Source organism: Marmota monax, unplaced genomic scaffold, assembly GCF_021218885.2.
Source record: "Marmota monax isolate L192 unplaced genomic scaffold, Marmota_monax_Labrador192_F-V1.1 WCK01_AAM20220418_F8-fsc00006, whole genome shotgun sequence".
Taxonomy (NCBI): Eukaryota; Metazoa; Chordata; class Mammalia; order Rodentia; family Sciuridae; genus Marmota; species Marmota monax.
The window spans coordinates 5,919,106-5,932,968 of NW_026693712.1; the positions used below are offsets into that span (position 1 = coordinate 5,919,106).

Genomic DNA, 13,863 nt, shown 5'->3' on the forward strand with positions numbered 1-13,863 from the left:
TCTTTTGAAGAGAAGGGGGATTTTTAGATTTTTAGTCTCTCCTTGGGGAACATGAATATTGCTGAACTGTATTGTTAACAATACGAAACTGTCATTTTGTAGATCATACCTGCTCAAATATCGACATATTCACATGTTTCAGTTTGCTATTCAAAATTAACTTGTTTCCTAACGTTTTGAAGGACTAGAATAGACTCATGCTCCATACTTTTCAGGTATTCCTTACCCTCAGTCCCAAGCATTTATTCTTAGAACTAAGAAGGCAATTAATGCAAAATAAACCTTATTTAGAAGGGAAAGACTATATGAATAAACCTGCTTGATATTCCTAGACTATGAAAGAGACAGATGTTTAATTTAGTATAAATTTCGTTTGTTATATCATAAATGATCTCCAACGTTCGTGTATAAAAATGACTAAAGTTTATCTACTACAAGCAAAATCCAAAGGTACTAAGTAGGACTAAAGTTTTAAAAGCTCCACATCTAAATGTGAGTGGAAAGAGGATTCAAGTCATCTGAAGACCATTATCATTAATACATATAGTAGACGGATTTGGTTTGTATGTCTGGGCTTACAATACACTTTACTTTTCTATAAAGTTGTCTATAACTTAACTAAGGTAATTTCTGAGACACATGTGAAATTAATGGGAAAGACAAATGGTACAGAAAATATTGTTAGCAGTTTGTTACCAGAGAGGCATACATTGTGGCTGTCACTGTTCACAATAAGGGAGTCATATACTAGAGCTACCAGAGGTGCCTTCTGAAGGGTCCTCCTGGAAAAGGCATTTTTTTTCTTTTTTTTAAAAATTATTCTTTTTAGATACATGTGACAGTAGTATATATTTTGATGTATTATACATACATGGAGTATATCTTATTCTAATTAGGATCCCATTCTTTTGGTTTAGTCATATCCTTCTAGCACATTCTTCTGTGGAATACCCCTAAGCGTCTTTTATCTTCTGTGTAAATAACCTAGTGGTGTGGATTCTCTAACTTCCTCATGGGCAGGTCAAAGCTAAACTAAGAATGCTGTTGCTCAATATTCAAAGCTAGAGTCAAATGTGGTTCCAGGTAATTTCACATTACAGTGCTCATGCTGTACCAATAATAGATGCCAGATGAAACTGAATATGCATGTTAAGTTTTAAAGGATGCCCCGAGGCAAATACTTTTCTTATTCCATGCAGCTAATTTCTGATTGGCAAAGAACAACATTAAGATTAGTCATAATATTTCCTTGTTTTCTTATTCCATGGACAAAAAAATTGAAGCACACAAATTCTTAAACCACGTATTGAATTAACTTTGTAAGACTTTTTTGCTCATTTCAGCGATGAATCAAAAGAGAACTCACATTAAAAACACTTGTTATATCTATCCACTTCTCTCTCCATGGAGTAGAATGTAGCTAAGCAGCTTTGGTTGATTTCTGGTGAAGGTGCCCTTTGACCTGGGCTATGCCTGCTGTTACTTTTGCTTAAATATTCGGATTCAGGGAAATTTCTACCTTAAAGAACACTTCACTTCCTCATGGATGCCTGTGGAGGAAGTGAAGAATTTTTTCAAGGTGGCTAGGAAAATGGGTCCCAGGAAGCTTAGAACAACTCGCTACCTTGATCTCGTCCTTCAATTTGAATGTAAGTTTAAATTGCAATCATCAGTTGAACAGTCCTGATGACTCTGTTTTGATTATTTGACCACATTCCTTTGCCTTCCTGTTAGTGTGACTGCTTCTCCATCTGGAACTTTAGTAATGTCCTCACAAGCAAAGCTCTGGCCCCTCCCACAAGTGCAACAGGGGTTGTAGTTCCATAAAACTCTCAGCCAGAAAACTACCCCAAAATAAGCTTTATTGCGAGAAAAGTGTCATATTTGATACATAGACCTACAAAAACAAACAAAACCCAAAACCATAAGTTTTTCCTCACAAACACTTGATTACAAATTTATAGTTTCGCTCTCTTTCTCTTTTTCTTTTTTTTTAGTTATTAAAAATGAAACAAAACAAAAAACCCCAAACACGGGATATAACTGCTTACTAATCTTTGGTCAACACAGGTGTGAGAGGAACAAACCGGAAGTCTGCATGTGCTTTGGCCATTTCACATATGAGGTTTGGTCATTGGTCCAGGGACAGGTTCTTGGGTAGAGAAACGGAGACATACTCTTATTAGCACCTCCTGGTACAAAATCTTTTTAAATGACTAAAGCAAACTAAACATCAATTCATTGTACAAACATCTTTCATATACAATAAGCTATGATAAAACGAGGCATATGGTGTATAACTACAGTATTAATGAAAATTCTAAAAAAAAAAATGGACTTAAAAAAAAAAAAACAACAACATATATTCCTTGGCTGCACTGCATGATTTGTTTGCACATATGGCAATCCTGAAACAACTTGAACATAATAAATGCACCATTAATCTAAGACAGCACCAAACACTACAGAACGCCAGGTGTTCCTATTCAAAGGAACGGCAGTTCTTCAGCTGCCTAGGGGACCACAAGTACGCAGCGCACCCTGGGTAGGAATGAGGTGTTGTGGGTAGCACATGTGGTTCCTTGAGGTTATGAGAAGGAAATACAGTACGGTTTGGCCTGCAACGCTAACGGTCTCACAAGCAGTCAAGGTATTTTGCTACAGTGGTTGTGCTTCAACTTCCATTGCCTGGTATATCTGTTGATGTGAAATATTGTCACAATGAGCTGCTCTGGCTTTGATCTCCTTTATAAAGAATTAAATGACATTCATGTCTTCTAAATTATTGATTACACTGCCCATTCAGCTCTCTGAGGCTTTTCTTTAAAATAATCAGGTGTGTACCAGTTGGATGACTGGCAGAAAACCAAAGGAAACATCTCTTGAATCTATTGAATTTTTTTAAAAGCACCTCTAAAAGAAATAGCTCAAATTTATAAATCTAAAGAAAACACAAGCGAGTTTCCCTTTTTGTTTACATAGTTTGTTCATTTCTCCATATATTACTGCATTAAAATAAATAAACATCTATATTTTTTTTTAATTAGCAACTATAGCAAAATACCCAAAGTGTTACAGACTGCTAACAGGAAAAAAAAAGCTCACATTATTTTTGTGCATTTAGTGCCATATGCTGATCTCTTGAACATTTAGCTTTTTTTTTTAATATATTTTAAAATGTAGTTATATAAAAAATACAGTAACCACGGTTGCCTTTGTACTCAAATCTTTGGCCACACCAGAGTCTAAATTATCCCTCCCTGTTGAGGGTCAACATTCTAAAAGTCTGAGACAGGGAGGAAAGAAACAAAAGTCATTTTTTTTTCCTCTTTAAAACTAGTCATTGACTTTTCAAACGTTTCTGAAGGCTGGCTGTGCTGGGATTTGAGCCTGGAACCAAGTCTGTGAAGGGTTAATAGAGTTGAATCTGCAGCCTCATTCTGAGAGCCTCCCCGAGCTCCCCTAGGAGGTAGTCATCCTCATTGCTCTCTTCCAGTTTCTTAAGCTCCTTCTTCCTGTAGAGAGGGATGCTCGTGATTTCCAGTGTGTATGTGCCGGGCGTGAGCTTCTTCTTGGCCGTGTGCAAGTAGCTGAGCCCATTTCTTTGGTGGATTCGGAAGATGCCGTCATCATTCCCTTGGGAGATGACATAGCGGATGTGGTTGTTGAGGGGCTCAATGGCAGGCATGAGTTCCAGGATGTGCTCCTTAGAGCCAAAGCCAGAGAGATTGAACTTCATGTTGATGGGGCTGTCCATGTCGACACTCTCTAGGCTGATGTGTTCAACCTGGGGAAAGAGCAGGAAACCATTTGGGACAAGTTTCAACCACACTAGCAGCAGGCTCAAAAGGGATCTGTGGCCTCAGGGGTTACAGCCACAGTGACAGGTTGTGGCTTCCCACTCTCCCTTTCTACACTAATAGTGGCTATGAAAGAGGCTATTGAAAATTCCTGACAGCTGGGAGGAAAGGTCTACTCCACAGAGGATGCTCTGTAAATCTTTACGACTTCTCACTCAGCCTTAATGAGGTCATTAAAGTTACAGGACTGAGACTACAAAGAACATTCACTTTCAAGTTTTTTGATGAGTTTATGGAATATCATGCTTATTAATAATTTTTTTAAAAGGCAATTTAGGAAATGAGTATAATTTTTTTTTCTCCTGGAGTCATAATGAGAAGTGCTGCTATTTGTTCATTAGCAGGGCTTGTACCCAGAGGAATCCTCATGCTGAAGGTTCAAAGCTCAGCTCTGATTTGCAAGGAATGAATGATGAGTGAGTTTACTGGGAGCCATCTGTACCATGCAGAGTGAATGATCTGCAGAGTCCCCAGGGCTACAGTCTGAATCAGCTTTAGTAAAATCCAGACAGGCAGAGCGTGATATGGTCAGAGGGTTGCAAGGTGCAAGAATGCTGCTTATATAAGATATGAAGGGCAAAAAAACCTTGTTTTGATTTGGTACTCATTAAGCAAGGATATCACTATGGTGGCTCAGAAGTGTCCATCAGTAATAAGGCAGAAAGATGTTCCTAGTCTCATAATGGGAAGGTCTTGATAAACAGAATATCTGCATTTATAGTTTGTGGGATTTGATGAATAACTCACTTGTCATATTTCAGCATCAACTGGATACCTCAGTCTACTTAAGGTAAATGTAACATTGACTTATTTTTATAAAATACAATCAAAGGCTTTTTGCCTTAAGAAGTCTAATCATATAGATAAGGAAAGTTCCTCAGGCCCTGAAAACTGATGCAAGTTACCAGTTCACACTGCCAGTTAGTTGTTGACTAGGTTTTTTGGTTGAGTAATTTCTCTGGAATGATAACTGAAAAGAGTGGTGAGTGGTGACCTCATATTGTCTCTGATCTTTAGGGAAATCATCAATGTCTCCAGATATGGGATATTAATTACTGTAAGAAGGACAGAACATGTGTGACATATGTGTTAGGCACTGTTCCGGGCACTTCATGTGCACTAACCTTCCCATCAACCCTCAAAGGTTGGGTATTTTAATTTTCATTTTACAGGTAAAGAAACCAAAGTAGAGAGTTTAAATAAACATGGCCCATGTAACACAGGTACTCACTGGGGAGGGCCAAGGAATATATTCAAAACCAGGCTGTCTGTGGCCCCTTAACTATGCTGCTAACGTGCCATTAATGGAGAAGACACACCAAAGGCAGAAAATTCAGAACCTATTGCAGACAACATTTTTATGGCAGGAACATATATTTTATCAATAAAGCGCAGAATATGAGATCTACTGGGGGACCTATGGAAAATTAAAATCAGCCTAGAATGTTTATATGACTGTTACATATGTACAAACTAGAATAGGAAACATTCAAAATAGAATGTCATGTTTTGGAATCATTTCAAAGCACTTTTATTCCTAAATGAATATCTTATATTTTCTGGCACAAATCAAAAACTAAAACAAAAGAAAACGATCTGAAACTGTGAAACTTAAGGTCTTTCCCCCAAGTCTTTGTTTTGAGCTATGAATTCAACTTATTTTAATTTACTTGTCTTTATTGGGTCTATTAATATATCCATTATTTCCAGACAGGTTTAACTATACTGAGGCTGAAACTCCATAACTGCATTATATGAAAGACTTCATGTGGATAAAATTTTGTGGGAAAACAGTGTGATCCACTCACAGCACTGGGTGTGGGGTCCTGGATACTTCTCTTCTGCCTGCCATCTTTCTTGGAGTAGCCATTGATTTTGCACTCATAGCATGTTTCTGGAGACAAAGCGTTTTCTTCATCCACTTCTGTGTCCAGAGTCAGGTACTGCCCTTTGTTGAATCCCATTCCTGAGACACAGTGGCTATTTACAAGAGATAAAGCATTGTTAGAATTTACTGTTGACTTGGACAACACTTTTCCAGTGGAAGAGCTGACTTTTCAAGAACATGAAACCAACAAAGCAAATGCTATGCTAAGCTAAAAACAAAAAACCCCGAAAGTTCTTCCTAGTTCTTTTCTTAACACGCAACACCAGAAGATTTCCCCTGGTTTTGAAACAGCAAAATTTCTTTTCAGGTGAGCCCACGGCTTCTTTAATTCCCAATCTAATTAGACTGAAGCACTTGGAAGGTAGTTTACTCAAGGAGGTAGAAGCAGGTGTAAATTGCTCTAATAAGTGAGATTTCTGAAGTCTTATATTTTTGTTAATAAAAGAACCAATGAATTAGTTTGAAATGACCCTCATCTAGACCAAGTCTTGGTTTTAAATACTATTATAAACCAGTGTTGGACACAGTGGTCCACACCCTGTCAGTGCCTGCTTCACTCACCCCTCCCTCCCAGGAAGATGACCCTGACTGACTCCTAAATTCCCAGCTTGTGTGCTAATGAGTGCTGCTGTCCTGAGGGAAGGATGCATGGGGCCAATCAATCAATCTAATCAGCCACAGCTGACAAGTCTTGAGCAAGTGCAATTAGCTGAAGGAAAAGCCAGCCTGGTGGAGATGGTGTGTGCCCAGCAGAACCACATCCACTAGGAACCAGCCTTTCTTTGTACAAAAAAAAAAAAAAAAAAAAAAAAACAGATGAGCAAACAAAGAAGACTCCTTCCTCAGGGATTAATTAGCACCTGCTAAGTCTGTAGAAGAATTTGGGTTGAGGCCATTTCCACATCTCTCTCTTAGCCCAGGTGTCTATGGCAACATGGGAGCTGCAGTTTTACACATCTCCTTGCCTCTGGACTTGGGGTCTGAGTGAACCAATTCAGGCCATTATGAGGAGCAAAAAGTGAGAACTGCATTAAAGTTCAAGTCTTCAGCTCACTCTAAAGGGGGTTAATCCTATGCCATAAACACAGTTTGGGTGCCTTCTTGGTGCTTGTTCTTGTGCCTTAAGAGCACCGAGCACCATTTCCACCTCTTGGGCTCCTAAAAGCTATACCCTTCCCAGAAGTGGTAGGTAGCTAGGTGACCTGCACTCAAGGATGGGAGGAATGGCTGCCTTGCAGGGCCACTGTTTGCTGTTTGGGGGTGCTGATGGGCCATCTTACCCCTGTCCCACTCTGTAGTAGCCAGGTGGGCAGCCACAGAGGTAGCCCCCTTCCGTGTTGGAGCATCCGTAATTACAGGGGTTCTTAGAGGATGAGCACTCATTCACATCATGGCAGGCACTGGAGAACTGGTCAAAGGAGAACCCGGAGGGGCAGGCACACTTGTAGCTTCCTAGGGTATTGTAGCAGGAAGCAGAGCCACAGGCATTGGGGTTGGAACATTCATTCTCATCTGTGAAAACAAAGAAATAAACTCTTACATATATACAAGAAGGGGCAGTTAATATGGAAAAGAGCAGGAGTCCCAAAGTACCTATGATTTTATGGGGGAGATAACTTTAGAATTGCTTTTTTTTTCTTTTTACTCTGATAGTTGATTTGCAAAGCATATGAAATGAAAAAATGTCCCCTAACTTATGTCTTTTTAAAAAACCTTTCTTTGCCCTTTTATTTTCTGTTCACACTGTTTCTGAATACATTAGCAGTGCTTGGGGAACAGATATTCATAGCTTGCTTAAATAATCAAAAGGCTATATGTCAAACAAATCTACAGAGAGTAGAGGAGTAGTTGCCAGGGGCTGGAGAATGACTACTATTAGGTATGGGTTTTCTTTTTTGGGATAATGAATTAGTAGTGTTGGGAATTAGTAGTGTTGATGGTTTGCATGCCTTGTGAGACTACATTAAAAACCATTTAACCATAAATTTTAAAATGGTGAGGATTATGGTATGTGTATCTCAATTTTTTAAAAAGCCTATCTATCTGCATTTATATCTACTCCCCCAGCAATTCCCCAAATCTCCTTTGTATATGGGAACAAGTATGTAAAATAATTAAATGGAAACACACTATTTATATCCGCTGAACAAACAACCTTTGGAGTGCCTGAGAACCCACGCCATGCAGTGCAGACGGTGCCTCCGGAGGTAGGTTTGCATCCTGCCCTCTGCCGAGGTGCAGCGTTTAATGACTAGCATTGTACTATACATGCCTGACAGGATAATTATAGGTTATACTTTCAGTTGCTATTATCACAAATCACAAATTCAAAGCCCGATTGTGCTTTTAACTTTGGAGGTTATAATTTTGCTCTTAGCAGTCTGGTTGATGTATAGCATGTGGTTTGACTCCTTTAGACTTTATTATAATCCAAATTTCACCCTGGGCACAAATCACATCTGCTCCATGGAATTCTTTCAATTCTTGTGACTACAGATGGAACACAGAGTGTCTGTTTACCTAATATATGACAAGTGTGTATTTCAGTCCTTGTGGGGAAACAGGCCCATTGCAAGGAGGTGTGCCCCGGAGCCCTGACAGCTAGGAGGGAGGAGCAGATCTTGCAGAGCTCAGTGAGATTATGGAAGATGCAGATGGGGGCTCAGTGAAGACGGTTCTCAGACAGGAAATTAAACTTCGTTAAGGACAGCACAGAGGTTATTGGAAGGGTAAATGTTATTAGGTACATTTTCACATCATGGGTCTAGTTTTGGAATTAACTAAGACCACTAAATGTAGAACTCTCAGTCACTGAACATAAAATATACTTGATTACCTAATATGTGAAAATTCTTAACTTTTATTACTTAAGGAGAAAGTCTATAAATTTTCAATAACTTGGCTACATGTGACATAAATATAATGGCTATTTTATTTCTATATATGAAAGTTTTGGAATGCTGCCATGAAGGCTCATCTACTTTTATAAATAGATCTGACATTCATATGCAGTATTTCTTTCCTAACAGGGATTCTAAATTAGATTATAATTTAATGATATGGTCTCAACATTAATATATTCAGACACAGGTAGAAAAAGTACCAGGCAAAACCGATTAAATTGAATAAATTGCATTTAAATATACCAGTTACAAGAATGTTTTTAAATACATTAATATTTTTGGAAGCCCCACGATATACCTCATATTTATAGGCCATAAATGTATATCATGATAAAATTTTATAGTCTTACAAAAATATGGTCTTGTTTGAAACATACTTTGAATTGACTTGAACCTTTCTAAGCTATGCTTGAATTATTTTGGAAAGTCTATGAAAGCAACTGGAAACTACTGGCACTAACTAAATAATAAAGGCTTCACATAACTAAGATAGCATTTTTCATGTGCAAATGTTAATAATATTTACATATCTTCAATTTTGAATAATTATAGTACTTGTAAATAGTTGAGAATGTTACCATCAGTATAATCTTAGATACTGGAATGTTTTAAATTCTCTATGGTAACTGTTAGTTTGACTTGAAAGCTTTTTAAAATATTAACACTTTCAAAGAATTCTATTTTTCTTGAATTGGTGATGGTATTAATAACATCATAAATTTAAAATTTTATCAATTTAAAGTGTCTAGTACATTGACTGACAGTTTTGGTCATTTACTAAAAGACCCAGATAAATCTATCCGAGATACTTCTTTGCTATATTTTCCCATCAATTGTACGAATGACTGAAACTATTTCACAGTCACAGATAAAGAATGTTTATGGCCTTTCAATTTGAATTTTGTCACAATTCTTATTCTGCTAACTTGTTGCTTGTATTAGTTTCTGGTGGGTGATTTCATTCTATTTCTGCCACATATTTGAATTAAAATTCCAACTGTGTTGTATGGATTTAAGGAAAGAAAGGCAGCCATTTTTTTTTAAGAGACTAGCTGGATTTCTTAACTTTGCACAGAACTAGAACCTTCTGAAATAAAATCCTTGCTGTGAGTTAGAGACACAGGAGCCTGTTGCTTAGAGTTGGCCATTTTAAAAAAGTGAGCTCACAAATTAAAATTTGTAACTGAGGATATCTGCCTCTCGTTCTTTTAGTTTTGGTCTCATCTTTGAAACCACTATTCCTCTGATTAGAAGGCACACAACACAGGCTTCTGGCTGAACTCTAGTGTAAGCTCTTCTTGGTTGATGCCTTTGTGGAAGTACCCACTCTGAGAATCTCATAAAGGGAAACTGGGATATACCACACCACCTTGATTCTTAGGTCATTTCAAACAGTGCTCCTAAATTCATAAAAAACTTGTGCAGCTAATTTTGCTCTAAATGTTTACAGACAGGAACTTCAAAAAACATAAAGAGATTGAATTGACACTTCATACATGATCTTCTCAATTCACCAAACTGTCATTAGAAATTTCTTTGGAGAGGATCACAAAGGGTAAAATGAGATTAATTTATTTAGTGGCTCACTGTGGCACTATATTTGAATAATGCATTGAGTAATTGAAATCATTACAAACAGGAAGCATTCGTCATTCTCACAGGACTATTGTTTCCCTTCAGCTCAGCAACATCGGCTTCTAATGTCAAAATTTGTTGGATGGTGTGTCTATGAAGTGCACTCAAATGGAGCCAAGAAATTAGGCATATGCTAAGTCAGTCAGCTGGTTATTCAAATAGAATAATGTTCTCCTTGATCGCTTGCTCTGTCACTGAAGAATTTCCGTGATTATCAATGCAAGAAACAGAGTCGAGTGCCTACATATTTTATCAACACTTTGTCTGGAGTTGTCAACAGTACTTGTTGTTACAGGTTACTTTTTCTACTTTAAAATACTTTGCATCCTTCATTAAATTTCTTTGACAGGACAGCACAGATGGACTTTCCTCATTAAGTTGATCTGAATTCTTTTAGATTTATAGGAGGGGAATGGATGGGTTAACCTTTAAGTCCCAAATCTAAAGCCATCAAATTCCTGATAAAAAGCAGCTGACTAGGGCAAATGATGATGATGATGATGCTTCACCCTATCTTCAGAAACTTAAGATTACTTCTAGTGGCAATTTAAAATAAGATTACTGTTGAGTTACCATTGGGTACTCAAAAGCGTTTTTATCATAGATATTTTCAGACATGCAGTAGAATGAATTCCCATACATCGGTCTTAAGTACTGGTTTTTAAGTTCTAGAATTCAAAGGCTATTTTGAGACTTTGACATTATTTGTTCACTTTATGTAGAGATACTTTAAGGCAAATAAAGCAGGGGTTATGTAATCAATGAGAGCTCACCAACACACTGATTCCACTGGTAATGCTGAATATATCCTTGTGGGCAGCCACACCTGTAGCCTCCCAGGATGTTCTGGCAGCCATGTTGGCACCTGTGGTTTCCATCGCATTCATCAACATCTGCAAAAACAACCCCAGCAAAATCTTTATGTCCCCCTTTTCTCTACTCTTCTTAAATGCATTCTAAACACAACCTTCAGGGGAACAAATAAACAAGACATGGTGCCCAGAGAAGCTATGATTTCTTTCCAAGTCACATGGTTATTAGTCAGTGGTGGCACAAAGCATGGTTCAGAGATAAGAAACCAGCTCATTCTTATGCTCTCCACCAGACCATGGTATATCAGTGCTCTGAATAACAGCTTAATTTCGAAAATCAACCATAACAACCACAAATGTTGTGCATTTTGGATTGATTAACTACATATGGTATGATTTATCTGGTAAATTATATACATATCTATATATAGATAAAGATACACACACATTACATATTCTAGTAGATTCCAAAGTGATTCACATGTAATTCTCATTTTGTGGAAGATACAAACACTAAGAGATACCTAAAAAGTATAATGGTTTTGGAAGCGAACATTTTTATTACCAGTTAAGGTTAATTAGATGCAAATCCCTTTTAAGTATTTGACTGTTATTTTTAGACAAGATGTGGTATTATTATACATATGGAATAATTTCTTTGTTCATATACGCATACTCTTTTGGAATGACAACTGAGGCTTTGAAATCTACCCAGAAAGAGTGAAATAAAATCGGCATGTCTGATGTATGTGTAACAAATTTACATGGATAATTAATAAGTGGTATCTTATGTGCATGGTCATGAGCTGGACTCACACATGGCAAGCAGCTGTAAGTTCAGAACACTTTCAGTGTGTCAGTGACTTCAAATATAAAATTGAAAAAAATTTTTTTTTTTTTGGTACTAGGGATTGAACCCAGGGGAACTGAGCCACATCCCTAGCACCTTTTTATTTTTTATTTTGAGACAGGTTCTCACTAAGTTGCTTAGCACACCTCACTAAATTGCTGGCTTTGAACTTGCAATCTTCCAGCCTCAGCCTCTGGGGCTGCTGGGATTATAGGTGTACACCACCGGGCCCAGTTAAAATTCAAAAGTTTTAAATAAGTTTTTGGCTGAAAGACATAAAAATCTATAAGTCTTATAAAGAGCTTATTAAATACTTTGAACATATATAGAAAGAGTTCAAAATCATATTTCTAGGAATAATTTATTTAAAATGGATAATTAAATCAATAAAAATATACATTGTAAGGTTACATAAGAATGTAGAAGGAAATGTATGCAGGCTCATGATCTTGGTCATGGTTTATCCCATAGAAGAGACCAATCCTAATACATCTGTCCTATAATATACTAGATCTTGCAATATAAACATTTAAGTCCTGGATGGTATTTTATTGACTGCAGGCAGATTCTTATTTTGTCATCACTGAAATGTTCCTTTGGATTTTATTAGAGGAAATACCTATTGCTGGGGAGACTTTATAGAGAAAACTCATTGTAGAAAAAGAGAATATGGCAGGAGTCTCAGCCCATGTAAGATAGAAGAAATAGCCATTAGTTTTCCCCAGTGCTTTCAATACATTTCTCTAATTCTCTGTGGTAACAGGTTCTCTTTTTCCATTTAACTTTTACACCTTTAACCATCATGGAACAAAAGCCCAATTATTGTTAATTTGTGGTATACTTGTATACCACCGTAAACCATGTTGAGCACAGATTTCTTTTTCAAATCAATTATTTCTCAGATCAATGATTAGGTAAACAGATGTTTTTTTAAAAAATTTACTTGTTCTTTTTAGTTATACATGACAGTAGAATGTATTTTGACATATTATACATACAAGGAGTATAAATTCCCATTCTTGTGGTTGTCTGTGATGGTGGAGTTACACTGGTGATGTATGATATATGAACACAGGAAAATAGTGTCTGATTCATTCTACTGTTTTTCCTATTTCCATCCACCCTCCCTATCCTTCATTCCCCTTTGTCTAACCCAATAAACTTCTATTCTTTGCCCACCTCCACCCCACTCCATTGTGTGTTAGCATCCACATATCAAAGAGAATATTTGGCATTCAAACAGCTTATTTTTAAAAGTTAATTTGTAATTCCAGAATTTTTGTTTTATCATATTCAAGTTTTCCTCTGCTCTCAAAAAGATCACTAAAACCTATGGACAAAATTCAATTGCCAGATTCTATTTTGCTAAACCATCATTTTCTCTTTTGAGATGATTGCAATTTTTCATCTAATGGCTTGGAGGTTTAGCGAAATATGTAGTTTGCTGTTATGAGATAAAGGATTTTTAAGCAAATAAACTCACCTTCACAGTTCAGTCCAGTGGCATCGAGAGAGAACCCTCTCTGGCATTCGCAGTTGAAACTTCCAGGGGTGTTCTGACAGATTCCCTTTGCCCCGCAGAGTGAAGGCTGAGACCCACACTCATTGTTGTCTAGCAAAGCACCAAGAAGGAGGTGTCAGGCATCCCAGTTATTCACACATGACTTACATTTTACTACATCAAGTAAAAAGTGATGGATGAAACCTAAGTCTGCATTCACTGTTATATTAAAGGCAAACATGGTAAGAAAAACTGTATTTCTGAGAGGTTTGAAACTAGGGTGTATTTTAGGGCCACTGCAGGAATAATTTTAGAGAATACAGATGGAACATCTTTTAGCATGTGCTTTCTAAAATGTAAAAAAAAAAAAAAATGCCCTGTATTCATTAGCATGCTCTAAATTACCACGAGCCT

At 37.1% G+C, this 13,863-nt stretch overlaps 1 protein-coding gene across 1 annotated transcript in view; it reads right to left on the minus strand.

Annotated features, from left to right (window-relative positions):
* Positions 1-1,845: 1,845 nt before the first annotated feature.
* The window catches only part of Fbn2 (fibrillin 2), a 233,428-nt gene continuing 221,410 nt past the window's right edge, over positions 1,846-13,863 (minus strand). The window contains exons 61-65 of the mRNA XM_046460170.2: positions 13,432-13,560; positions 11,060-11,179; positions 7,029-7,260; positions 5,669-5,840; positions 1,846-3,787 (exon numbers count right to left, since the gene is read on the minus strand). Coding sequence (XP_046316126.1) covers positions 3,413-3,787; positions 5,669-5,840; positions 7,029-7,260; positions 11,060-11,179; positions 13,432-13,560 — 1,028 coding nt within the window. The 3' untranslated portion in view covers positions 1,846-3,412. The remainder of the gene's footprint in view (positions 3,788-5,668; positions 5,841-7,028; positions 7,261-11,059; positions 11,180-13,431; positions 13,561-13,863) is intronic.